Genomic DNA, 25,602 nt, shown 5'->3' with positions numbered 1-25,602 from the left:
CCCCATTTCATCACCTCTCTAGACCCCAGGCAAAGTCGCAGTCACCAAGTCTATGCGCCCTAATGCACCGAGCTGCAGCCACGTGATTGGCCAATTAGTTATTTTTCTCACCCAGCAGTTGAACAGGTGTAACTTATAAAGTGGCCCATGCGAGCGCTAGCAAAGGTGTCTTTGCACATTCCGGCTGCGGAGTCGGATCATTAAACTGCAATAAAAGTCGTATTTCGGGCCACTTGGTCGTTTCCTGTCCAACATTTACCCTCTTTTACAATTCTCCACAGGCACTCGTTTCATTTAGCGTCAATGTGAAAATATTGATTCAGCATACAGGTGCAGGAGGACAGAGGACACAGTACGCAACGCCATGCAAATATACTAACCTGAATGTGAGTTGTTTTAATAATAATAGTGCAGTGTGCAAAGTGCGCGTCTGTTACCTGGTCCGGGTCGTAAACCATCAGTCGATTCTGGTACTGAGCCGTGTTCGTCACCCCTCCTGCAACGCAGACGAGCACAAGACAACAATGTTCACACAGCTGTGTGTCATACAGAATGCACACCACACACGTCCAAAAGTTTGGGGGTCACTGACTCATATCTGCATTGAACTCTATTATAAGCAGCTTCATGAAATAATCTGCTGGAATGCCCTTGGAACATTACTAGTGCATGAAAATCAGTCAGGATGTGCTGAACGCATTATGGGATGGCTTATAATCACACTCAGTTCATGGTTTATATTTGAGGCTCTTTGAAACAGCCGACTTTTAGTGTGTTCACACAAAAATTTGGCACACTTTTCTCAATCACTTTAAATTTGACATTGGAAATGGTTTCCATTAAACACTAAAATGTTCCCACACTTGTTAAGCACATCCTGGCTGATTTTCATGCACTAGTAATGTTCTTACAAGCTTTCCAGCAGATTATTTCATGAAGCTGGTTATAATGGAGTTCAATGCAGAAATGAGTCAGTGACTCCAAACTTTTGAACGCTAGTGTGTATATTCATAGAAAGCAGGCACACACACACACACACGAAGAAGCTCTACCTGAGACCCAGAGCAGGTCGTCCGCCACACAGCCGGCGTGGCAGGACAGCGAGCGGTCGAAGGGCTGCACGAACATCCACTTGTTCCTCTTGGGGCAGTAGCGCTCCACCGAGGGCAGCACCTGCCTCAGCTCGTTGCGCCCCCCCACGGCGTACAGGTACTGGCCCAGGGCGCCCAGCACAAAGTGTTCCCTGCAGGCCTTCATGGGGGCGATCTCGGCCCAGCAGTCGCCCCGCGGGTCGTAGCGGCAGGCTGTCCGGACCGCGCACGTCCTCCCGGTGGCGTGCTCCACCTCGCCACCCACCACAAACAGGAAGTTGCCCATCACGGCCACGCAGTGGTGGCTCCGCCCGGCGGGCATGGGTGCCAGCTCGCTCCAGTTGGAGCCGCCGGCCACGCGCACGTGTTCCTGCGCCACCGGGTTGAAGTAGCGCAGCTCGCGCACGCGGCTCACCTCGCGCTTGCGCCCGCCGGCGATGTACAGGGTGAGCGACTGAAAGCGGGGCCGCGTGCGCGCCGACTGCCGCAGTGGCTGCGAGAAGGTGGCGCGGTGATAGTCCAGGGCCTCGTCCACCAGGGCGGCGGCGGTGGGGCTGGACTGGACCTGCGGGTGGCTGCGGGCCAGGTGGTGCAGCGCGGGGACGTCCATCAGGCCGTAGCGGACGTGCTGGAGGAGGTCCTCCGTGTACTGGTAGCGGCAGTCGTGCTCCAGCCACAGAACCACCAGCTAGTGAGGACGGGGAGGAGAATGTTAAAGAATAAAAAACTAGGGACGCACGATACCGATATCAATGTTGGTATCTGTATCAATGCCAATACCGATATTGTTATCAAGATCAGCACTGATAGCAGTATCTGTACTGATACCGGCACCAGGAATGTGTACCGATACCTATATCGGGTATTTGTACCGATATTGATACCGATATTAGTATTGAGTGTCAGTATTGGGTATCCATACTAATACCAGTATCGGGTATCCGTACCAATACTGATGCCGGTACCAGGTATCTGTAGAGATACCGATACAGGTATTGGGTATAAACCCTGAGTACTGAAATGCAAGTACCCGTACATGGCGTGCTCAGTTTTAATTTATAAATGGTCAGACAGCGACAAGGACGTTGGGTCATTTATAAGAGTCGACCCACAAATTTCATACAGAGCCCAGAAAATAAGAAGAGGAAGAAAAAATAGGAGTCTGAGGCAAAATTTAAAAATTGAAAAGAAAAGAAAAAGGGCAAGCGTGGAGCCAGTGTAGCAGGAAGAACAGATTAGAGGAGCGGCTAAAAGAAAACACATCTGAGAAAACAAAGGGGTGCAGGAGGGCTAATCATAATCATTTTCCTAGACACCTATAGGCTATCGTGGCAAGGCATGCATACACAAGTACCTCAGCAGCAGCAGCATTCAATATACAGAGTGTAAATATCCGACGGGCACCGTCCTTTGTTTAATGCAGGCAGACCGGGTTGCAAAAGAAGGGGATTTAATTGAACTCCAGAGTGGCGGGAAGGTTATTCAGCCGCGGCAGAGCGCGAATGTGGGCTGGAGATTCCAGGAAACCGTGAAGCCCGACGACAAGAAAACGCCACGGTTGGTTTTTGGGGGTTTTGAGGGTTGAGAGAATGGGGGCGGTGACCACAGACGGCCGGCTGGGGGTCCAGAGGTCACGCTTAGGATCAAAAGCACCATCCAGTACCACTACGGCAGGGGTGTCAGACTCTCATAAACACAGTGCGGCCAAATTTAAAACTAGGACAAAGTCGCAGGCCAACATTGATATTTATTGAAAAAAAAATCTTCCTTCAGATAGAACAGTGAACCTTTTCATATGGATCCAAACAGGTTTTGCTTCAACCTGAATATGAAAAAAGCCAAAGCTTCATATCATACAATAAATACCTTTATATTGCACACATGCATGCCTCTTGTTTATTTGCAGCCCCCTGATTTAAATTTTAACAGTAACCCTTTTCCGTGGGCTGATAATACATTTAAAAATAAAATAACAACAATAATCCAATTGACATATACTTCAATGAACGCCCTGTCCTGATTGAGCAGTGCATTCTGGGATCTGTAGTATTAGCAGTACATGATAGTGGCGGGCCATCTCCAGTCGTTTTTGTTTTGCCTCGCGGGCCAAATATAATGACACGGCGGGGCCAAATTTAGCCCGCGGGCCAGAGTTTGACACCTATGCACCACGGCCGCCGGACGGCCTCCCATTCGTCCCCTTCGTTTCCCCTTGAACCCCGGCGCAGGAGTGAACGCGCAACAAACATGCAAGTCAGGATCATGGAGTCTTTGTGGTGTCTGTGCCACTCAGCTCCCATCTCCCCCCCCCCTCTGCTCCGCCCCTCCCCCTCCTCATTGCTCTGAAGTGACAGCGTATGAGTATGTTTGTGTGTGCGTGCGCGTACGCGCATGTGTGTGTGCGTGTGTGTGTGTGTGTGTGTGTGTGTGTGCGTGCGTGCGTGCGTGCGTGCGTGCGCCCGCACCACGGCAGCTGACTGTGAAGGTCATGCTGCATCACACAACTTCCTCGGGGCACAGAATAAATCAACTCCTTCTCCCTCCTTCCTCGCTGCATTGAAAGAGGAAAGTGTGTGCGCGGCTTTGCCGGTGCGTGCGTGTGTGGACGCAAAAAAAAAAAGAAAAGAAAAGAAGAGTGAAAGAGATAGCGGTGGGGAGGGTTACGGAGTGGCAGAGCAAAGGATGGCAAGAAAGACAAGAGGGTGGAAAAAAAACAAAGCCGGGAGAAAATGTGATTTCCAGAGCGGGAGGGGACTCGGAGAGGAAAACTCACGGTGACAATGATTGACGGGCCCAGCTATATCGGTACAGTGTCGGCGGGCACACACCCATCCCCTGCAAACCCCACCTTTTTTTTTTTTTCTTCCTCGGACGGGGGTGGGGGGTCGGAGGGGGGCGCCGCCGCCTCGCCGTCCGCTTCCGTCTGACGCCCAAATTAACCTTCCGGGCGAAGTGAAGGAGGCCCGAAGCAGCCTAATCAGAGGCTGATTATGGCGCCGGCGGCCGGCTAAAGGGTCAGGGTAATTGTGCCATCAGAGGCCTGATTGTTTTCAATCAGACGGGCGGCCGAGTGACAGCTGGGGGATTGGGGGCCCTGATGGAGCCGCGGTGGGCCTAATCAGAGACGAGGGTGGTGGGGGAGGGAGGGTTGGTGGTGGTGGTGGTTGGGGGGCGCTGATTGGTGCAAATGAACAGTCAAAACAGTGAGTCCCCCCCCCCCCCACACACACACACACACACACACACACACACACACACACACACACACACACACACACACACACACACACACACACACACACACACACACTGCATTGCCGCCGCTGCAATCCACAATCCCGATGGTTCGCGCGCACAGACGCACGAACCGACGCACGCCGTGCGCGTCTGCCGCGCATGCGCGCAGTCAGAAACAATCCTTGCTAGTGCGCATCAGTATTAATATAAACAAACACTGGGAGGAAACACCGCCGGCAGCGTTTCATTTGCCGTTTGTGTGCGCGTGCGTGTGTGCGCGCGCGCGCTGTGCATTTATATTGAAGTGCGCGCGTTCAAATTAACAGCGCTGGGCCGAGTGCTTTTCACTTTATATTTCATTAGAGTGTTGCCACACTACGCTGCACTCGAACGCCTCAAGACTGAGCCGGCTCATCCCGCAAGGCCGCGGAGGGGAAACAAACAAGAAGTGCACGCGCGCGCGCGCGGACATCCTGTACCTTCCATATCTCCTCCTCGCTCAGGGAGGTGAGGCGGTCACTCTTCAGCACCTCCCGCAGGAGGCGGTAGGGGAGCTGCAGGGCCTCGTCCTGCCGGCTCTGGCTCAGCTCCGACAGATGCTCCACCAGGAAGCCCACCACGGCCTCCTCCAGGGCCGGGAGGTGGAACAGGTCGGCCACGCGGTACAGCTCCAGGTAGTTGGCGCTGTTGAGCTCCTGCACGGTCAACACACATCAGCGAGCAACTTAACATTTCAGCCGCTTTCTGTCTCAAATGTGCAGAAAGATTTTTGCCTGTTAGAGGGGTTAGAATCGATTTAATGCACCCCCACATCATCCCTATTCATTTTTAATGTATCCAACAGGGTGATGATAACTCCTCTAAGAAGATCCTAAATGTCATGTGTAAAACAGGCATATACAGTCTGACCAAATCATAAAGTACAAAGACACAAGAGAGAAGAAAGAAGAAAGCAAGAAGGGTTTTTTTTTAAGGCAATGAAGGCCAACGTGTGGAATAATACTGCCATCTTGTGGTACTCCTTGAGAACACATCATACTCTTGTACATCAGGGAAAATACAGCATCTCCTCTCAGAAGTCTTTGACTAATAAGGTTTTTCATAATAATGATTTAGAATGTTGCCTTTTTTAGTTTTATTTAAAGCTGATTTGATTTAGAATACAAATACAAAGATTCAAAGTCCTCACCATATAATATTATTACATTACCGTGGAAGGAATACCAATAACACGTGCAGACAGGCCCACTTCAGACCAGAGTGCCAGAAGTGCTATTTACAACAGGTGGAGTATTGATCAGCTAATCGATGTTCCATTAGCTGAGGTCTGCGCTTGATATCCCAATATCCATCATATCAGCGGCAGAAGATCCTGGCGTGTGGCTGCGGCGTCACTGCTGGAGGCGCTGCCTTACATAACGCCCCTGAACAGGCTGCGTGTTTACAGGTAGAAAGATAACACAGCGTGTTTTGTGTTCAGTTTATGCTTTGTCAAGACGTTGGCTGTTTTGTTTATCCAACGGTTATGGCGAACAACAGAAGCAGCGACAGTAATCATGCATTAGGCAGCTTCTACCACCAGATGGCGCCTTTGAGCTACAATTGTGACGATGCTGCCGGCGGTTCAGGTTCGCTGGCAATGATTGAACCGCAAGCGTTTTAAGCACATAGAGGTATAAAATAGTAGTCCTATGTTAGTACGCAGACAACTCTTTGATAAAAGGGGGAAAGTGTGCATGAGTCGGGCAAACGGCAGCTGCAGTGCAGCAGGGAGCGCGGAGTGTTTGTGCCGCTGTGCTGCGGATTTGTCTTTATCCGCATCAACAGCAGCAGCAGCAGCTTTTTGGCAGGCAACCCAGAGGACTGTAGGCTGATTTTGTTTCTGTTCCAACACATCCATCCTGGTCTCAGCAATGGAAAAAAAAAAAAGCCAAGCCGCAGCAGTGTGGCCTAGTTGCAAAGGAGAGGTTGAAAAAAGCAGCCTAGCTGACGGGATCCTGCACGCTGGAGCGTCCTTGACCAATATTAAAAACTTGAGCTGTGATTTTTTTATTTTTTTTGTGTGTGTGTATAAGGCCTCGGCACTGCTGCTCATTAAGCTGGGTCAGACTGTGACAAAGCAGCATGCATCGCTGCAGCTAGCTCGCCCTACAAAGACGCAGGAGCCGCGTTAAGCAGCGTGACATAAACTGACTCCACTGGGTTTGTTTCTTTCCTTTTTTTTTGCAGCAGCAGGGCATCAGCAGGGTTCTTGCTCAACAAGTCCTCCCCGACTTCGGAATTAAATTACTCGGGTGTTACGAACCGAAAGCTGTGCTTTCTGTGGCGTCCTGAGCAAATCCCCAGTGCATTTTTCGGACTGAGAGGACAATGAACTGAATTAAAGTGATGGATGACGATAAAGAGTTTTTGTTTTTTTTCCAGGTCGAAGTTATCTACATGTTGTCATTAAATTCAACCTATTTTTTTTTTTTTTTTTTTTCCAATTTCAGTCGTACTGATCTTATTCTTTCTGACAAAGTGTTGGATGTAACACCTAATCAAGGCTGTAATACCAGCTTGGGAGGTGTGAGAGTGATGAGGTCCCACATCGGTGAACCTCAGATGACATTTATTTTTTTCTCCTTCCTGGTTTTGAATTATAGTTGCAGTTGCCAACATCATAGTAATGGTTTTGTAAATAACAATATTTGTCAGTTTATAATTTTACATTTACATTCTTTATTGTAGGTGAAAGTAGGGACAGGCCATTAAGCAGGCAGGATTCACGTCCTTTCTTCACGAACACTCTTACTCCTATTTTTTACACACAGTTTTCTATAATAATAATAAGGGATTTATACCTTTTTTGTTAAATTTGTATTTGATTTTTTAAAAGTAGTTTTATTTTGGGGGTAGAACTACCTTGAATAAGACCAGTTTGTTTATTTCTACCTCTTTGACACTTTCTGCATTTTGTTTTTTTTAATCTACGTCTATGCAATTGTCCATGACGTATTATTACGGTGCAATTAAATAACCATGAACACAAACAAGGTTTACAAGTGTCCAGTATGTGTGTGTGTGTGTGTGCCTACCTGGATGAGGTAGTGGGAGCAGAGGTTGAGGAGCTCCAGCAGCTGAAGGTGGCTGCCTGCAGACAGGACATCCTGGATCACGGCCGGCTCCAGCGTGATCTGCGCAGAGGACACGGCCAAGGTCTGTCCACATCATTTCATCTGTATTCTGCCACGGCGTCATGTTCACCGTGGCACAATTCAATCACAGCAAATGAAATTATGTGCAACACGCAGCGCGCGCCGCGTGCCTTGCTGAGCATGTTTCCTCTTGTTTTAAGGTCAGGGTACCGCGAGTTACATCAATTAATGAAGCGATAGGAAAAGGAGAAGGGTGTTACGCCGAGTCTTTTTTCATTATCGCTGGATTTACATAACCGGTCCGAGAAAGAGGTCTCAAGGTGGCAGGATGCTGTGTAATAGTGCGGAGAAAAAAGGGGTTTGGACAACCTTAACAGTTGACACTCTCAAATATTAGCATGAAATAAAAATCAGACAAATTATTTTTCTTACATTTTTCGTTAAGAAATGTTTTTTTGTTTGTTTGTTTGTTTGTTTTTTTAAACTAAAATCTTTTACTGGGCCAGTTTTGACCTGTAGGGAACAGTGTATGTGACTGCACTAAAAGAAATGCCACCTGGAGACTTAAGTGTGATTCTGAATGCAAACTATTACAATAAGCAAGACGTGTGCAAAAAAAAACAACAAAAAAAAAAAACTGTTTTCCACCACTGCAACAATGACTGAGCTCTGTAAGAGCATTTTGATGACACTTGTGCTCCAAACACATCAAATCCATTGAGGAAAGCAGTCGCGGCAACAGTGAAAATGGAAGCGGCTAAAGAATAAAATAAAATCGGGGAGAGTGGGCCACCTTAATTGAAATTGAAATGTATATACGTTTGTTTTTCGCAGCGATAAAAGGAACAGGGCGACACGGCGGTGATGTGGTGCAGCAAGGAGGTCATTGTGTTTCACAGTGGAGGCTGCGCGGTCTCCATGTGTCTGAGGCGAAGTGGGAACTCTGAACTGAGTGAGTGTGAACAGCTGTCTGTCTTCCCAAACTGTCGACTAGTCCAGGGTGCAACCCCGCCTTCGCCCGAAGGCAGCTGGGGCAGGCTGCAGAAGGAGAAGCGGTAATGGAAGATGGATGGATGAAATTAATGTATGAGCCACAGACAAACCTAGCTGGCTATTAATGTCGGCATTGCATTATGCTTCCTAACAAATGTGTACTCCCAAAACAAAAGCACCACCACCAAAATGATGTTTTTTTTTAGGTCCCTTTTTTCAAGAGATCCTAGATAGACGGCCTACTTAGACACCTGCAGTCAGTGACCTTCAAAAACACAGTTTTCTACGAACGGATGCGTTCCAGTTTTTTGATGAAGCGCTGGTCTCTTACCCCGTCCCCCACCCGACTCTTTAGTTGCGCCACCTCAAGATATCTTGGCCACTGTTTATTACCAAGAAACATCGATTAGTCGGAGATAAAGTTGCCCTACATAATTTCCCCTGGATAAAAAGGGAGATTTATCAGGCTTTTGCAGCGGCCTTTGTGTAACGGAAAACACTGAAGCTTGGGGGGAAGGGGGGGGGGGGAGAGAGAGAAAAACAATAACAACAATAGAAACACCTTTTCTTTTTCAGGCCATTTATAATTTGCCTGTTGTCTATTTCGGACGCAATTTAGATGGCGCCTCTAGGAGGGCTTGCTACCACCCAGATCCTAAATCGCTTCGTCTTCCGACTTTAAAATAAAAAAAGAAGAGGCGCACAGAGCGGCAGAGGCGCTACCTGTGACTCAGTGAACTCAATGAAACTAGTTTTGAAGGGCAGGACGGGGCCTTGGATAATCCATTCAGCAGCTCGCTGGCCTACATAGCCACAGAGGCGTGACTGCATCGGTAGTGAAAGTGAGAAACAAATGACTTCATCGTTTGTCTCCTCGCCTCTCGCCGGCGTTGACGCGGTGGCGGAGCTGAACGGCGTGAACGGGCTGCGGCTCACAAGTGTGATGTTTTTCTGCGGCCCACTCGTTTGAGGTTGTCTTTTTAAAAAAAAAAAAACGGATGCAGGCGGCGAAGGCGATGCTCCGCGGCGAAGCTCCGCGCCGACGGCCAGCCTCTTACCCTGATTGTCTCCTGCTGGGTCGTGTAACCGCACACATTATTTGACCACTTCAGCCGTTCCCGAAAACAGCGGAAACGGCCGAGTCATTGCTTGGCGAGAAATATTTCTGCTCCGTCGAGGCCGCAAACGGAAGGGGGGAGAAAAAAAAAATACATTCCCGCAGCAACTGTTGATGCTGCTGAGTACCCCCCCCCCTCCCCCTCCCACACGCACAGACACAGACACAGACACAGACACACACACTTTTCCCCCTGCAATTAGCTGCTTGTGCACATTCATCACTCTGTGGTTTCCTGCCAGGCATGGGCAGTGGTCCAATTAACCAGCAGCGCAATCTGTGAGCTGTCACACGCTTTACATATTGTGATATTTATATTCCACAGCGAGTAACAGCTTCTGTGCATTTAGGCTTCAGTTACTAAATAGCTAAAAAAAAATAATAATAATATATATATATATATGTTTTTTTTGTTTTTTTAAATTAATTAATTAATTAATTTTAAATCAAAATTAAACTAACTTAAACAAAACTCTGAGCAATGCGGCAATTTTAAAGGAAGCTTTAGTAGCACCTGAGGGCAGGTCATGATAGTGCCAACAAAGCTGATGCCAGTTTTGCCACATCTACAATGTCCCACTTGATCTTACAGCTCTTAAAAAGATGAAACCCTGTCTTATGGTACGTGACATGGACTCCAACATGTCCAGATATTCACCACAGCTGGTGGTGGCAGTTACTGGATATTTCACAGAATTTGCAGTTTTACATTGCGCCTTGTGAATAGTACAGTTATATTTTCATATATTCAATTCATCCCCCCCCCCCCATCTTCTTGCACATCCGATTGTTGTATCCGTCCAATTGATTGTATCTGACAATCTTTTCCCGTCTATCCTGAGGTGATGAATATGAGCCATTTCAGAGCAACAGGTCTGCAACAAGTAGGTCAACTGGTGGAAGACGGAAGGAAGGAACAGGATCGAGGACAGGGGAAGGAAGGCAGGAAGGACGAGGAGGAAGGAAGGAAGGCGGGAAGATGGAGGATGACTAGACAGCTGAAAATATAGCCTAGGATAGCGAGACAGCTGGATAGGTGATATACAAAAAGACAGACAACAAACAATTTTTTCGGAGTGACTTCTTTCCAACTGGCAATTTTGAAACGCCGCGGTGGAGGTGCGCTCCGAAATAACAACTGCAATAACCGCTAAGTGAGTCCTCACTTCGCTGCTCCGCTCTCTTTTGCAGGGGCCCACTTCAATCTCACGCGGCAGCAAGTTTGTTTCGTAACAGGCGGCTTCAAACCCCAGTGTGGGAGTAGCACAGCCAGCTCTTGTGTAAACCGCCTTTTCATTGCACTCGTGGGCCTTTACCTGCAGAGTCCCGCAGAGACGGCGGACCACCGGCAGGGAGCGAGGAAACCTCCTGAAGGCCGCGGACTCATCCAGGCTGCATCCCTGCCAGCCGGCCAGCCTGGCGTGTCGTGTGTGTGTGTGTGTGTGTGTGTGTGTGTGTGTGTGTGTGTGTGTGTGTGGCTGCATGATTTTTAGTGGGTCGTTATTTACGGAGCATATTGCCCTCGTCTGATCCGCCGTCATCTCGGCTGGGCGGACCGGGGGGGCCGAGCCAACCCAAAGCTGGGTGGGCTGGCGATCCTGCTGTTGACCTAGTTAAACGCCCCTCCCCTCAACCCCACCAGCGCTCGCTCCCATCTCTCCTCATTTCCACAGTGGAAATAAAATTAGCGGTAATTACAAAGTTCCTCGCCTCTGCGGGGCGCGAGGCCGCGGGGGGGTTTTTTGCTTTTGCCGGAGATCGGCGTCTCGGGACAAACAAGGTCAAGGAGGCTTATTAGAAACGATCGTCGCGCTCATCTGTTTGCCCGTCGGGACGAGCGCGGCGACTTCATTAAAGTCACTGTCTCGCTCCTTGGGCCGGGGGGACGCGTGTGACGCCGTCCTCTTTCCCTGGGCTCTCTTGTCCTCAGCGTGAGCCGGAGCAAAGTTCAGCAGCGTGAGAGGAGAACCGACGGCCCTTTGGTGCAGATCGAGAGGATCCAGCGCGCGTCTGCTGCAAGAAATTGAAATGCACTCTTCAAATGAATCTAATCTGCCTCTTATTGATGATAGGTTCACTTCTCAACTGCTTATTGATTCAGTTTCATTAGTTGAAAAACGCATTCATTCTTATTAGAATTAGTCAAACGCACCCAAATCATGGAGTTGGTGTGATAGTTGTTGTGTGTAGTAGTGTAATTGACAGAGGTGGGAAGTAATGAAGTTGCTTTGTTACTGTACTGAAGTAGATTTTTCAGATATCTGTATTTTGCTTTTCTGAGTACGTTTTTGAGTATTATTACTTTATTTGTATACAAATATCTATACTTTCTACTTCTTACATGTGTTACTTTTGTGTTTTATAGTGTTGTTTTTTTTTTAATTCTATTTTAGAGTACCTCAGCATTCGGGTCCCACTGCTCAGTTCAGTCCAGATTATTCTGCCACAACTTTATATTTTTTGCAAAATTATCAACGAATGCAGTGTTTCATTGATAAAGTTCTTTTCAGAACCTGTTCTTTCCTACTTTTACTTGAGCAAAAGACTTTTACCAGAGTATTTTCTTTTTTTTTACCCAAGTATCCATATGTTTACTTCAGTACAGAATGTGAATACTTTTGCCAACTCTGGTATTGCTCATCTTTAATTCCACTAATTGTAATAATGCAATAGCTTCTAGCTACACAGCATTTCCGCTGCTACATAATGCATGAACATACATTTTACAATCTACTGGCACATCCGAGCATCGCTGTTGGATGAATGCGCAGAGTTTAGTCTCGTAAAACGGCAACATTCTCCAGGGCGCAACTTATTCTTATCCTACTCAGAATACGCAGTTGATCTCAAATTAATGAGGCTTTACCGCCTGACGCTCTTCCTCGGAGGGGGTTGGTGGATACAGTTAACAACAGCGGGGCCTCTGGGGACTGTCTGAGTCATTAGCCCGGCACAGCCGCACATCATTTACACATGCAGACACCTGCGCAATTTCACTTACACTTATTCTTTTGTCTCTTGTCTTTGGCAGATCTCTGCTGCCAGAGGGGCTGCTGGTGTTCAGGCATTTTAGAAAAGCAGAGAGTCTTGCACATCCATCTCCACATCTGAAGTGTCTTCAGATCTTCGGCGCTACTTTCATGTCATTTCTCGCTGTATAGCAGCCCGTCAATTCAGCCAAAGGGCCAAATTGCTTGGCGAAATTAGAGGGTGACTGAGATGTAGCTGATGGGCCGGCATTTCTGGATGATGTGGTGCAACGTCCATCATCCAAAGGAGATTTAGTGGAGTGGCACAGAAAGCGCCATTCACAGCTTTCGCGGATTTTGGTCAAATATGAGCTTGGGCAGACTTTCACACTTCCTGAGCCAGCGAGGGCGATGCAGTTTGGACGTTTGGACTTGGATTTGGAAGAAAACCAAAGTGGTAATGCAGTGGAGTTTGAGAAGTCAGGATTATGTAGATATCAATAATAAAATAATAGAAATCAATGTGACATAGTGGAAATGACATGAAAAAATCCTGCATTTAAAGCGTGTAAAAGTTTAAAAGTGAAAAGGCCTTACGGAAACACACCAAGCGCGCGCATGTTTAACTGTGGCGTTTGTGCTGCGTGACACTCACCTGTCCGGTGTAGGCAAAGTCCAACGCGTTCTTCAGTCCAACGCTGGTCACTCCCTGCAGAGTCACTTCGTCTGCCTCGCTCTCCACCATGCACAAGCTGAACATAGCCTAGCGAGACGCACAGTCAAAGCACTGAGGTTAGCAGAGGTAAAAAAAAATAATTAATAAAACAAAGAAAGACCTCCATAATTACGGGTAATTGTATCCATCGGCGATTGGTGATGTGAACCATGGGACGCTAATGATGATCAATTGCGAGACGGCGGTAAAAATAGCCCGTGCTCTTTGTTCGGTCACTGCTCGCACGCCAACTCTACGGGCTAATTGCGGCGGGCTATTCGTTCTTCTGGCATTAACGAATTTGGAAAACCAGCCCGGTATCTCCGCGAGCTGAAAAAAGAACAGCATCGCAGTTCAATCGAGAACTGCTTGGCACAACATCCTGGAGCCCTCCTCTATTGATTTACCTGCCTCGGTCCCAGAGGTCAGCAGTAATAAATAGCACAATCAGTACTTTGTGCGGTCGAGGCCCCGACTTTCTCTCCTCTCCGACGGACGCACACGCACACGCACGGAGCTGCACATGTGCGTGCCACACTCGGAACGAGAGCGTCTGCGGTCAGATCCCCGCTGTGCGTGAGTCCAGCTTAGCGCTCACTAATCAAAGCTATTGAGTGGTGTCACACCATGAGGGGACGGCGGTGCCCATTGATCAGGAGCGACTAGCTGGGCTGCAGCAGCATGGAAGCAGAGAGTAGCCATGGTGAAAGACCAGCTTCCACTTCCGAGTCTGACCCCACCCGCTCGGACAAGAGGAGACACAGCTCATATTTCTATGCTGTACTACTGTACTATTGCACTATTATTATTATTATTATTATTATTAGTAGTAGTAGTAGTAGTAGTAGTAGTAGTAGTAGTAGTAGTAGTATTTTATTTATCTATTTATTTTTTTAATGATGCTATTATTATTACTACTCCTGTTGTTATGAATGATGTTATTATGCATTATCATGGTCTTGTTTCATATTTTTGCATTCCATTGTTTGCAACTAATTGTATTGTTCATCCATCCATCCATCCATCCATCTTCAATACGAGCTCCACCCTGCACTCAGGGATGCGGAGGTCTGCTGAAGCCTCTTCCAGCGGTCATAGGGCGAAGGCAGGGTGACACGTTGGCCAAGTCGCCAGTTCATCGCAGGGCCACACAAGAGGCAAACAAAGAGAAACAACCATTCGCTCTCTCACACACACACACATATACACTGACAATTTTAGAGTTCCCAATTCACCACAAATGCGTGTTTTCAAACTGTGGGAGGAAGCCGGAGAACCCGGAGAGAACCCACGCAGACACAGGGAGTTTCTTTTTTCCTTGTAATGCACAATCACATCGGCTTCTGCCACACCGACATCTCACTGCCATGTAACGTGACGTGTGAGAAATATAATCTTTGAAACTTGTAATTTCTTCTCCTAACAGTGACAAATGGACAATGTAAATCCCTTCTCCACCTCCTCCTCCTATAATTTCCCCGCCTCCAGATGGTAATTTCGGCAAAATGCAATTTGGAATATCTCGCAGTAGCAGTTTATCACCAGAGACTGGTCTATATCAGAATCACAAGGTGCTGAAAGGGCCCCCCAGGGGAAAGCGGGGGGGGGAGCGGCAGGCCCAGCTAGCGTGCAAGGGTTCTCTGCAACAAAAACCACATTCGTTCTTCCCAAAACTCATCCACGTCTCTGTGAGTCAGAGCTCCTGTGAACTTTAGCCGGGCTTTGAAGCCTTTCCTTCCCCGCCCTTCCTCTGGCGAAACGGCCCCGTCCACATCGACAGGGTGATGAGCTGGACAGGGTTGACTCCAGGCTACACCGCCTTTTTTTTCTTTTCTTTTTTTTTTCTCCAAACAGAGGCCACTGCGTGTCTCTCTTCAGATTAAGGCTTGTTGATTCAGTGCTGCACTAATTAAAACTCCACCGGTCCACTGGGCACAGGAAGGGCCCGTAGCTGAACCTGGGGCGCAGTGGAAGATAAGACTGTGGCTGGTGCGGGTAGACGGCAAAAAAAAAAAGTTAAAAACAGGAAGCAGACAGATTAAAAAAAACAAAAAGAAGGAGGGGTAAATGTGGTCTAGTGCAGTTTTTGCGGTTTTGGTTGGGGTCGCGGCTTGGTGGGCAGTTTCCCATTTTTATTTTTATTTCATAAAATATATACACACACACACACACACACGCACACACACACACACACACACACACATATATATATATATATATATATATATATATACACACACACACATATATATATATATACATATATATATATATGTATATATATACACACACACACATATATATATATATACATATATATATATATGTATATACACACACACACACATATATATATATATATATATATATACATATATATATATGTATATATATATATATATATATATATATATATATATATATATATATATATATATACATATATGTATATATATACATATATATATATGTATATATATATATATATATATATATATATATATATATATATACATATATGTATATATATATATATATATATATATATATATATATATACATATATATATATATATATACATATACATATATATATATACATATACATATATATATATATATATATATATATATATATATATATATATATATATATATATATATATATATATATACATATATATATATATATATATATATATATACATATATATATATATATATATATATATATATATATATATATATATATATATATATATATATATATATATATATATATATATATATATACATATATATATATATATATATATATACATATATATACATATATATATATATATACATATATTGAATATTATATATTAGATTTTGTTCTGGGGCGACACAGGTGTGCTGTGGTCTCTGGCCTCATAGCAAGAAGGTTGCGGGTTTGATTTCAGGCCTGGGACCTTTCTGTGTGAAGTTGGCATGTTCTCTCCGTGTCTGCGTGGGTTCTCTCCGGGTTCTCCGGCTTCCTCCCACACTCCCGAAACATGCACAAGAGGTGAATCGGGATCTCTGACTTATATGTAGGTGTGTGTGTGTGCGTGAAAGCATATGGTCTCTATGTGGCCCTGCGATGAACTGGCAAATTGTGCAGAGTGTCACACCGCCTTCGCTCTATGACAGCTGGGAGCGGCTCCAGCAGACTCCCCGTGATTCTGAGAGCAGGAAGAGGTAGGTATTGAAAATGGATGGATGGATGGATATTATATTTTATTCATATGATAATTATGACAAGAGGATGGCATTCTGCATTGTTGCACTATTTTTCTATTTTTGTGGAATAAATTTGAGCGCCGCTATGGAATAAATTTGGGTCGTAAATGCATGACAAGGGAAGTAATGAGGGTCCTGCGCCTCCACCAGTTCAGAACCACTGGTCTAGTGGAAACTGTTGAAGCTGCGCTTGTTTACATTAGGACTGAACGGCATCTTGAAAAAGTGCCAACCAACTCTCCGTCTCACATCTCTCCTGACCTTGACGGAGGGAGATAGACAATTGGCCGCTGGTGGAGGACGGCTCCTGCAACGTGGGGGATGGAAGTAAATCAGAGCAGAGCAGAGGCTGCTATTTGCTGACGCTGCAGTCGAAGGTGCAGCAGCCGCATCGAGCCCGAGTGGCCAGCTGAGTTATTGCGTCGCGACTTGTGATCCGCCGTTCACCCGGTGGGACGTAACCACGCTCAGCAGGGTTTGTTGTCCCCGTGTGGGTGAATCTCGCCTGGTATTAGCCCGTCTCCAGGGGCCCGAGGCTGCGTTATTTTGGCAGACACGATGGACACGGAAAATTACAAGCGATCACACTGTAGACCTAATGCCCAGGGCTCAGCTGCTACTTCTGAGGAGCGGTGGCGATACCAGGAAATAAAATAGGACAATGAAAGAGGAAAACCTTGTGAAACCACATCTGGAGCAAGACAACAAAAGCAGTCAAAGATGCAGCGAGCTTTACTGGGAATGCTGTGACGTTCTGTTATCACACACAAACGCAAACTAGTTCTCCGCTCCTCAAACCAGCTGAAGTTGATGGGGTCAGTCTCAAGAAAAAAAAATTACATAAAAATTTCCTTGCTATGGACTTAAGGTAATTTTTGGTGCCAATTCTATTTTAGAAAAGAATTACAATAGGATTTCATGCATTCATCCACATACACACATGGTCAGAGCTCTAAGTCAAAGGGACTTTGCAGTTCTTGATAATAATGCATAAATCATCAGAATTTTTTTTTTTTTTTTTGGTTATTCTGCACCACACAATGTGTGCACATACATGTTTCCATTTTCCCCTCAACAAATGTAATTCACCAGTGAACTAAGTCAGGCCGTGCAGTGAGATGAGCAAACTGACTAACCTGCTCGGTCTTAGTTCAAAAGACTTCTCTACTTTTGGAGCAAAACTCGACTGCAGAGTGTAAAGTGACGGTAAGGTCAGTTTTTTCATCATTGGGTTCTAATGTCAGAGCCAATGCGCGTGTGCTCTGTGCTTATTATGCAAACTAATAGCCCATCATTATGTCACAGTTAATGCCGGGTCCTTGGCCTCATTGACCTCTACCCATTTACATCTGATAAACAAGGTCACAAGTCTTAAAGCCCCTTGCTGGGATCAAACTGCAGGCAACTTTGAATCTTTCAGGGGCTGCAGTTTGTCTACAAATCAGCAAGTAAATCAAGCTTGTGCAGCCATTAATCCAAATATTTAAACAGCGAGATAAGTCCATGTTTTGCCAGTCAACGTATAATTACATGCAACCCTGAAATGTGCCTCAGTAATTTTGCATTGCACTGCTGTGCTTTTTGCACTAATGTTTCTTTTGTCTTTTCATATTTTTATATTTGATTTATATTTTTTATGCTGAACGTCTACAGTAGCACCACAAACACCACACGATTTCATGACTCTATGTGTGTTACACACATAGCAGAACTGACAATAAAGCTACGTTGAAACCTTTTGTACTGTGGCTGCCGCGAATTTGTCAGCAACCTGCTAACAATTCTTAATACCAGCAAGGGAAATCAAATTCACCCTAGCAAGATTTATTAAATGCAGCCGCGTTGATGGAGGGGACATTGAAATCCAAGTTGACGTGGCAAGCGGACTCTCACAGTGCGGATCTGTGATCTATGGTGCAACCTTTTTGAAGTGGCTGCGCTACAGAAAAGGTCATGTGTGTCCGATTGAGTCAATTAGCCGTGCCATTGCGATAGCATCTGCGCTTGCAGGCTTATGTTGTATCCACCGAAGCTGCAAAAATCAGATGATCAATCACAAATATCACGTTGGAAGCGCCCGACCGTCTGTCTTAACACAGGAGCCAGACAAATAAAAACATCAGAAAAAAACAAAGAGTTGTGTTCAAAAGGAGACTTGGACGTGCCTTGTGTCTGGGCTGCAGGGTAGCAGGATGATGCATCTCTGCATCACAGGGAGAGAATCTGCCTGCGAGTACGTGAGACAGGGAGGTGTGGCCACGCTCGCTGATGGCGGCGGCGGCGGCGGTGATGGTCGAAAGACGTTAGCACGACTGACGGGGAGAAGCAGGTGACACGTTCAGGACAGGTCTCCGGTAAACAAGCCGTGCTCGGCGGTGTGTGGTGTTCCATTACAATGTCTCGTGTCCGCTGGGGTAGATAATGCGCCATTACCGCCACCGCACGTACGTCGGCCGCACGCGGAGGAGAGGCGGGAGAAAGGAGACAGCTGGCGTTTTCTCCTTCATCTCCTCGGCAAATGGACTATAAGAAACGCCCCGGTTCAGATGGCGACGCAGGGGTGAGGGGGGAACAGGTTAAAAACGGGGCCCGGTGCACCGCGCAAGCGATCGGACAGCGCTGTCTGTCGATGAGGCCGGATTTGGGGTTCAGGGGATTTTAGAGGAAAAAAAACGATGAGCCAAAGAAAAAAAAGTGAAAAAGAGAAAAATGAGGTGAGGAGACTGACTCACCGGCCATGTAGCAGAATAGAAATAACACACACACACACACACACACACACACGAGGAATAATCCCCGGGCAACTTGGACATATTTAATCTGCCTCTCATTTTCAAGGGGGATTAATTTCTCCTTCCTAATCTGCTCGGTGTCCCGAGATCAAATCTAATCACTGCACTTTTCCCTGTGAGTCTCGTCTCCTGTCTGGGCGCCTGGGAGTCCGCAGCTACCTCCGAGCCTCCGCGCTGGCCGACACTTGGGCTCGATAATCCAGGTGGGAGGCACGGGATGATGTGCTCGGGATCCGTCTTGATTAAACACGCTCACACTGGAATCGTTGAAACCATTAAAAAACCCATTGTGCCCGCCTATATTCTGCTGCACATTCAGCGCAAGACAGGCTGGTAACAATCTAGCAGCCCTTAAGACGGTTACGTAACGCTTTGTCACCTCCATCATATCAGCGATGGGCAACGCCGCCTGACTGATACCTGCTTTTTATAGAAATATAAGCCTGCGCAAATCCTTTACGTCAATCAAACCACGCTACGTGAGGGATGCATGTGATTAAATCACCTCGCCGCTCTGTGCTCAATTGTAAAACACCAAAGTGTGGACGGTGCTGGGGTGGGGTGGGGTGGGGTGTGTGTGTGGGGGTGGGGGTGGGGGACTCACCCTAAAGTAGTCGCTGCATGCTGCCAGGACGGCCTTGTGAGCGTGGAACTTCTGCTCCCCGGCGACAAGGGTGACGTCACACAGCAGGCCATCCTTCCTCTGCTGGTTGAGGGCAGAGAGGACCGAGTCCTGGTGGGACTTTGACTGACAGAGCCTCTGTCCTGTCAGCATCTCCCTGCTGCTACAAACACACACACACACACACACACACACATACATGACCCATACTGCATTTAATACTTGAAAAGGATTATGGCTTGACATGGAGTCACGGACGCACGCACACACGAAATCAATCAATCAACTTTCGGAAAGAAAAACATTCATATTGGGGTGAGGGCGCCATCATGACGTGGCCGACTCAGCTAGTAAAAACCTTTTCAAAATGTTCAAAGAATTTTGGCCAGTGCTGAAGTTGTATTTTTAGGGAAAGCAGACAACAGCAGCAGACACACAAGACAACAGAATTGCGCTGCCGCGCCACTGGATTCACGAATTCAGTTGCCTAAAAATAATCATTATTAGCTCAGACATAACGCAAGAGACTTGCTGCGAAAAAGCCAGTCAGTCCTAAATCCAGTCGCCAACAAAACTCACTCCTGTCCCTCAGTTACATTGCGACATGGCCTTCTCACCCCTCTTTCTAACCTGCTTCCAGATCTTTTTATTATATTATTATATACCATATTTTCTTATCAATCTGATCTGCTACATTTAACCCAGGCCTGCTTAAGCCCATTGACAAGTCTCTATTTCTTGTCTTCCACTCTGTACTACCACTAGTCCTGGACCATCTAACTTTCACCTTTCCCTCTGAAAGTTACAATGCCAGTTACAGAGCTTCTCTCTGTAACTGGCATGTTGACCACTTGGCAAAGAACACCACCTTCTCCTCTCCTTCTTCCTCCTCCTCTCCTTCTGCCTCCTCCTCCTCCTCTCCTTCTTCTTCCTCCTCCTCCTCTCCTTCTTCTTCTTCCTCCTCCTCCTCTCCTTCTTCCTCCTCAGAGTGATTGTTGAGATAATTTGAACTGTGGTTTTCTACCTGTCGTTGGACTCCATCCAAATGGCTCCACTGACTTATACCTTTGGCGTGCTAATTAGCTGGGCTGGTATGTTAACATAGTCCAGCATAAGCATTTGTTTTTGCTGCACCTCTGGTGATGGCATTTGACAATTCTTTTGAACGTCTGCAAGCAGGCACTTTATGGCTTTTAAAGCGCTCGCCGGATTAATTATATTATTGAGAATGCATTTGACATATCAGGCAAGATGGCAAATCGCTGAATAATTTACGCAGACAGTTACACAGCGTTAACTCATTTCCGTACCACCCGAAATGGACATAATTTTTTTAAAAAAGTTTCATCTCCTTACTCTTTGCAATTGAAATAACACAGAAATCAATACACCGAGCCAGTGTTCAGACAAGTCACACAAAAGTGCCTGCTACAAATGACGTTTTTAATTATGTCCGCCCATAATAACAGTCCCTGACCATCGGCATGTGCTTCACAGCTCTCGAGTCACATTGCCGAGACAAACGAGCGCCTACACAGCACCGACTCCAGCTGGCCTGGTGACGGATTGGACCGCTCGTGTGTCCACAGAGCACCAAATCTGCGCTGCTGTGGCCCATCTTCTGCCCCTCTCTGCTTCGCAACCATCCGTCAGCTGTCCTGTCCATCTAAATCCATCTCTGTCCACTGGCAGTTGCAGCGCCGCTGCCGACGCCACTGTCTGCCAGGAGGCTTGTTCCGTCACCTTCATGGGGATGGGGCGTAGGGCTGAGCAGATATGTGTGTGTGTGTGTGTGCGTGCGTGTGTGTGTGTGTGTGCAATGGTAGGGTGATTGATGAGTCAGGCTGTTAGTTTGGTGGCTGGACTCGGCCATGGGGCAGAGCCAAGGGAGGAAAGGACAAAATTGCCTTTCTGGATGACAGGAAAGGGAAATGACAGGATTTTTGAAAACCACAGAGAGAAAAAGATTGCAAAGGGAGGACATTTGATCATAATGTAACCACAGAAAGACATGATTTTATGTACGCCTTCAATTTCATGACACACATGCTATGGAGGGTATAGCAATAATTATGTTATAGGAGGCAGGCTAAACAGTGTCAAGGTGAAGTTGTCAAGTATTTGTTGTTTTTTTTGTGTGTGTTTTCTCCCTGCTTTCCTCATCAATACAAAATGCTTATTAGGCTTATGTTCCTGTTACTGCCAGTAAATTAAATGGCCAATTGGGAATAAGACTGACTTACCATCGAAAAGGTTGTCAATATGTGCTTCCCAACCTGGAGAACATTTGAGTATTAAGTTATTTTTCCACAGAATTCAAGTCTTCCAAGCACATTGAAGACATCTTATATATATTTTTTTTTTCTTGGGCTAAACAAGACTCTTCATGACCAACACACAAAGCAACCATCACTGCGATGTTTTTAATAGTGTCATTTGAGCTGAAAGACACAGCGAGTACAGCCACTTCAGCAGTAAACGTCGCTGTCAGCCGTAGGCTGATTTGCGGAGGCAGCAAGCCAGGACTACTGCAAGTGTGTTAGACAAGTGTTACTTCTTTGCTATTGCCGTGTTATTTTTTTAGACGTGTTCGTAAGGCATCGAGTCAGATGCAATTGAATCTTTTATCGTTCGCATGATAAAAGATTCAAGTGGCATAATAAAACATCAAAGCAGTGAGGAGAATGGTCATTGTGGGGATATTTCGCGATTTTTGTGCTAAAACAGTGAACATTTCTCTTTGTTTTAGAACTTGTTGGCTTACTAAAGCTCTCATTGCGTCAAGTCCAAAGATGATTTGAAAACATTAAATATGTGCTATTTAAAACAAAAACCTAAAGCTGCTTGAAGCTCTTGCTATCGCAGCTACATCCAAGGGTTATTTATTGTTTTCCCACAAGTTGGTTCATATTATTTTTTTGAACGATTAAAGGTTGAATGGACATCCAGAGTGAGTGGAGATGCAGATCATGGATGAGAACTATAGCAAAGCAAACACATGCGAAAAGGACCGGATGTTGATTTTAATCTTTCTTTGGAATTTGTTGACAATAACAAAAACACACAACACACAGTTTCGCCAAACTGTTCCTTCTTAATAGTGAATGGACTTCAAACAGTGTAGCACGCACACTTTGACTGACCAACATATGGATTGTACTGCATAATGACGTCCCTTAGGGGTTCGCTACACGAAAAGACAGCGTTCTCAGCCTTTTATACTTTGCTGAGGCAGTCGGTACATGTTGTCCTCCCTGAGCATGCATGCAACGCCAAACACAGTCAACAAATGCATAAGCAGGCAACTTACCCAAAGCTAGGTTCAGAAGGCATTCCCCCGGGTAAATAAAGAGGAGATGGCTGTGGAGGTGTAGGGGAGCTGCTATGTGGACCTTCAACTCCTCAGTGGGAACAAGCATCGGTCTGACAAGACAGAGCAGCAACATCAGCTTTACTCAGCCCGGCCGCTCTGTGACAGCCTCACCGCACAATGTGTGAAGGGACGCAACAGCATGTCAAACCGATTTCCGACTCTCCTGTCTTTCTTTTCTTTCTCCTCCGCTCAGGTCTCTCCCGAACAACAGTTATATCTGCTGCCTTGAAAAAGGTTTGCTTTGTGTTCCCCCCCCCCCTCCCCTCTCGCCCACGTCTACGGTCACAGCAGCCGTGAGAGTCACCGGCGGCGAGGCAGAAGTCCAGAACAGCAGATCCCCGCGGTGTGGCTACAACCTTGACACGATGTGCAACACTCCTGAACGTGATACACCCCAACCCCAACCCCACCAAGTTTGTCTCCCACAAGACCGTGGCCAGCGGCGCACGGAGGGAAAGCGGGGTCAGTGAAGATGCACTCCACGCTGCTCTGGGTTAGTGTGATTGGAACACAACACTCGCACTGTGTGCAAGTACTCACCCCGGGTCATCTCACATGGCCGTGTAATAGAAGGAAGCCTGTGTCTGCACATGCTTCACATTAAGTGGAAGGCAGGGCCCTAGTGTACTACCGTCTGCTCTCGAGAGTGCTACCCGGAGGTTTTATCGATCCGCGTACGAGCGACCTTCAGACGCACGGCCACGGGCGACGGCCGCTGACTGATGAGGTAGACAAGGAGCTTATCCTGAGTCCGAGCTCCAAAACAGGCCAACACATGCTGGCCGCAGCCGTGGCTTATGGACATTTAATGCGGCGGTTTGAATGGAAGTCAAGCAAAAAAAATGTGCCGTACTTGGCAAATGTGCTGTTATTGTTTTTGGGTAAATCACAACAGGAGTGAAGTCCATTTCGTTCTCTCTTGTTGACATCTCAATTGGACAACATCAACAGAAGTTGCTTCGACCGCATCTGGCATTTATCTGATGGATCGAGTCAATTCACCATGATGTTGCTCTCTTGGAACATTTCAGGAATGTAGTTAGAATGCAACGGCCACAATAAGCAGGCCTTGTGTCCATGCAATCAGAAATCCCATTCACAAGGGAGAGAGAGAGAGAGAGAGAAAAAAAAAAAAACAAAGCACGAGGCTGAATGTCGAATTTTCAAGAGGATTCGAGAGGAACCTACCGCAACAGTCACAGAATTCGGAGTGGAAAGAGGCAGGTTCGGTTCAGACAGAAAACCATTAGTGCATCAACTGTCACTTCCCAAAAGCTCCCAGCTGTCAAATGTCTCCCAGCAACAGGCCAGCGCCTCCTGGCTCTGCAAAACTACGGGGGACGTCGACGGGGAGCCGCTTCCTCCGCACACCGAACGAACAAACGACGCCGCGTCCGTCGTTTGGACGACCCTCGCCACAATTCGGCGTTCACGGCGTCGCGCAGGAATTTACAGTATTCTCTCTCTCTCTCTCTCTCTCTCTCTCTCTCTCTCTCTCTCCCTCTCCCTCTCTCTCTCTCTCGCTCTCTCTCTCCCTCACTGTGTCTCTCTGTCTCCGTGTATGCCGCCACAGACTTACGCACCTCATAAGAGCGTGTGACTCGGTTGCCGTCCCGGAGGCGCCTCCGTTACGAATGTCATCTGCCGACCGAGCTCAGTTTCCCGGACATCGGCGGCGGCGGCGGCGGCGAGGGAAGGAGCGGCGCTACGGCGGGGAAGCAGATGCGCTCGGTTATCACGTTATTGGTGGTTTCCCTCCCTGTAGCGCCTAAATTGTTACATCGTAACTCCGCCTCCACACGGCGGTCACATGAATGGTTGGGAGGCGCAAAGGGGGAAACGGCGCCCCCTTGTGAACGATTGAGATTAGGGCAAATCGCGTTCTCTCGGTAAAGAAATATTCGCACGGGTATTGAACGTATACGCTCGTGTCCTCGAGTTTGCGCAGCACTGTAATGCAACACGTGAATCACACACGACATGCAGCTTAAACGTTGCATTGCAATTTATTTAACCTGGACGTCTTTGACGTTGCATAATTTGTTTCTATTGCTAATTAGAAAGCAGCTGTTGTCGAACAATACTTTTAACAGCTGTTTCCCCCCCACACTTTTACTGTCATTTTAAGAAAAGAAAAAAAGACAAAATTCGCTAATTTCTGTCTTTAACCGTTAATATCAGTGTTCTGTTGATGCACGTTTAAGGCGTAGTTACTTGCCATTGTCTGTTTGAAAACGTGTCGTTTCTTTAACAGAGAGCCTATAACAAAGTGGTGTTAACGTACACCATCAA

General features: G+C 46.7%; 1 protein-coding gene across 7 annotated transcripts in view; it reads right to left on the bottom strand.

Moving 5' to 3' along the window:
* Positions 1-25,560, bottom strand: part of klhl32 (kelch-like family member 32) — a 32,602-nt gene extending 7,042 nt beyond the window's left edge. The window contains exons 1-8 of one of the 7 annotated variants that reach the window (XM_076012784.1): positions 24,894-25,560; positions 23,248-23,360; positions 19,920-20,100; positions 13,200-13,307; positions 7,406-7,504; positions 4,808-5,023; positions 1,053-1,779; positions 438-496 (exon numbers count right to left, since the gene is read on the bottom strand). In XM_076012784.1, the coding sequence (XP_075868899.1) occupies positions 438-496; positions 1,053-1,779; positions 4,808-5,023; positions 7,406-7,504; positions 13,200-13,307; positions 19,920-20,100; positions 23,248-23,270 (1,413 nt within the window). In that variant the 5' untranslated portion in view covers positions 23,271-23,360; positions 24,894-25,560. Of the gene's footprint in view, positions 1-437; positions 497-1,052; positions 1,780-4,807; positions 5,024-7,405; positions 7,505-13,199; positions 13,308-19,919; positions 20,101-23,247; positions 23,361-24,498; positions 24,809-24,893 lie in introns of those variants that run through there. The other 6 variants (XM_076012786.1, XM_076012785.1, XM_076012787.1 and 3 more) reach the window with 6 other exon arrangements.
* Between the last annotated feature and the right edge of the window lie 42 nt (positions 25,561-25,602).

Source organism: Nelusetta ayraudi, unplaced genomic scaffold (genome assembly GCF_046127955.1).
Source record: "Nelusetta ayraudi isolate G7.1 ecotype Tasmania unplaced genomic scaffold, CSIRO-AGI_Nayr_v1 ptg000136l, whole genome shotgun sequence".
In the NCBI taxonomy this organism is placed as follows: domain Eukaryota; kingdom Metazoa; phylum Chordata; class Actinopteri; order Tetraodontiformes; family Monacanthidae; genus Nelusetta; species Nelusetta ayraudi.
This window is presented reverse-complemented; position numbering and strand designations above follow the sequence as displayed.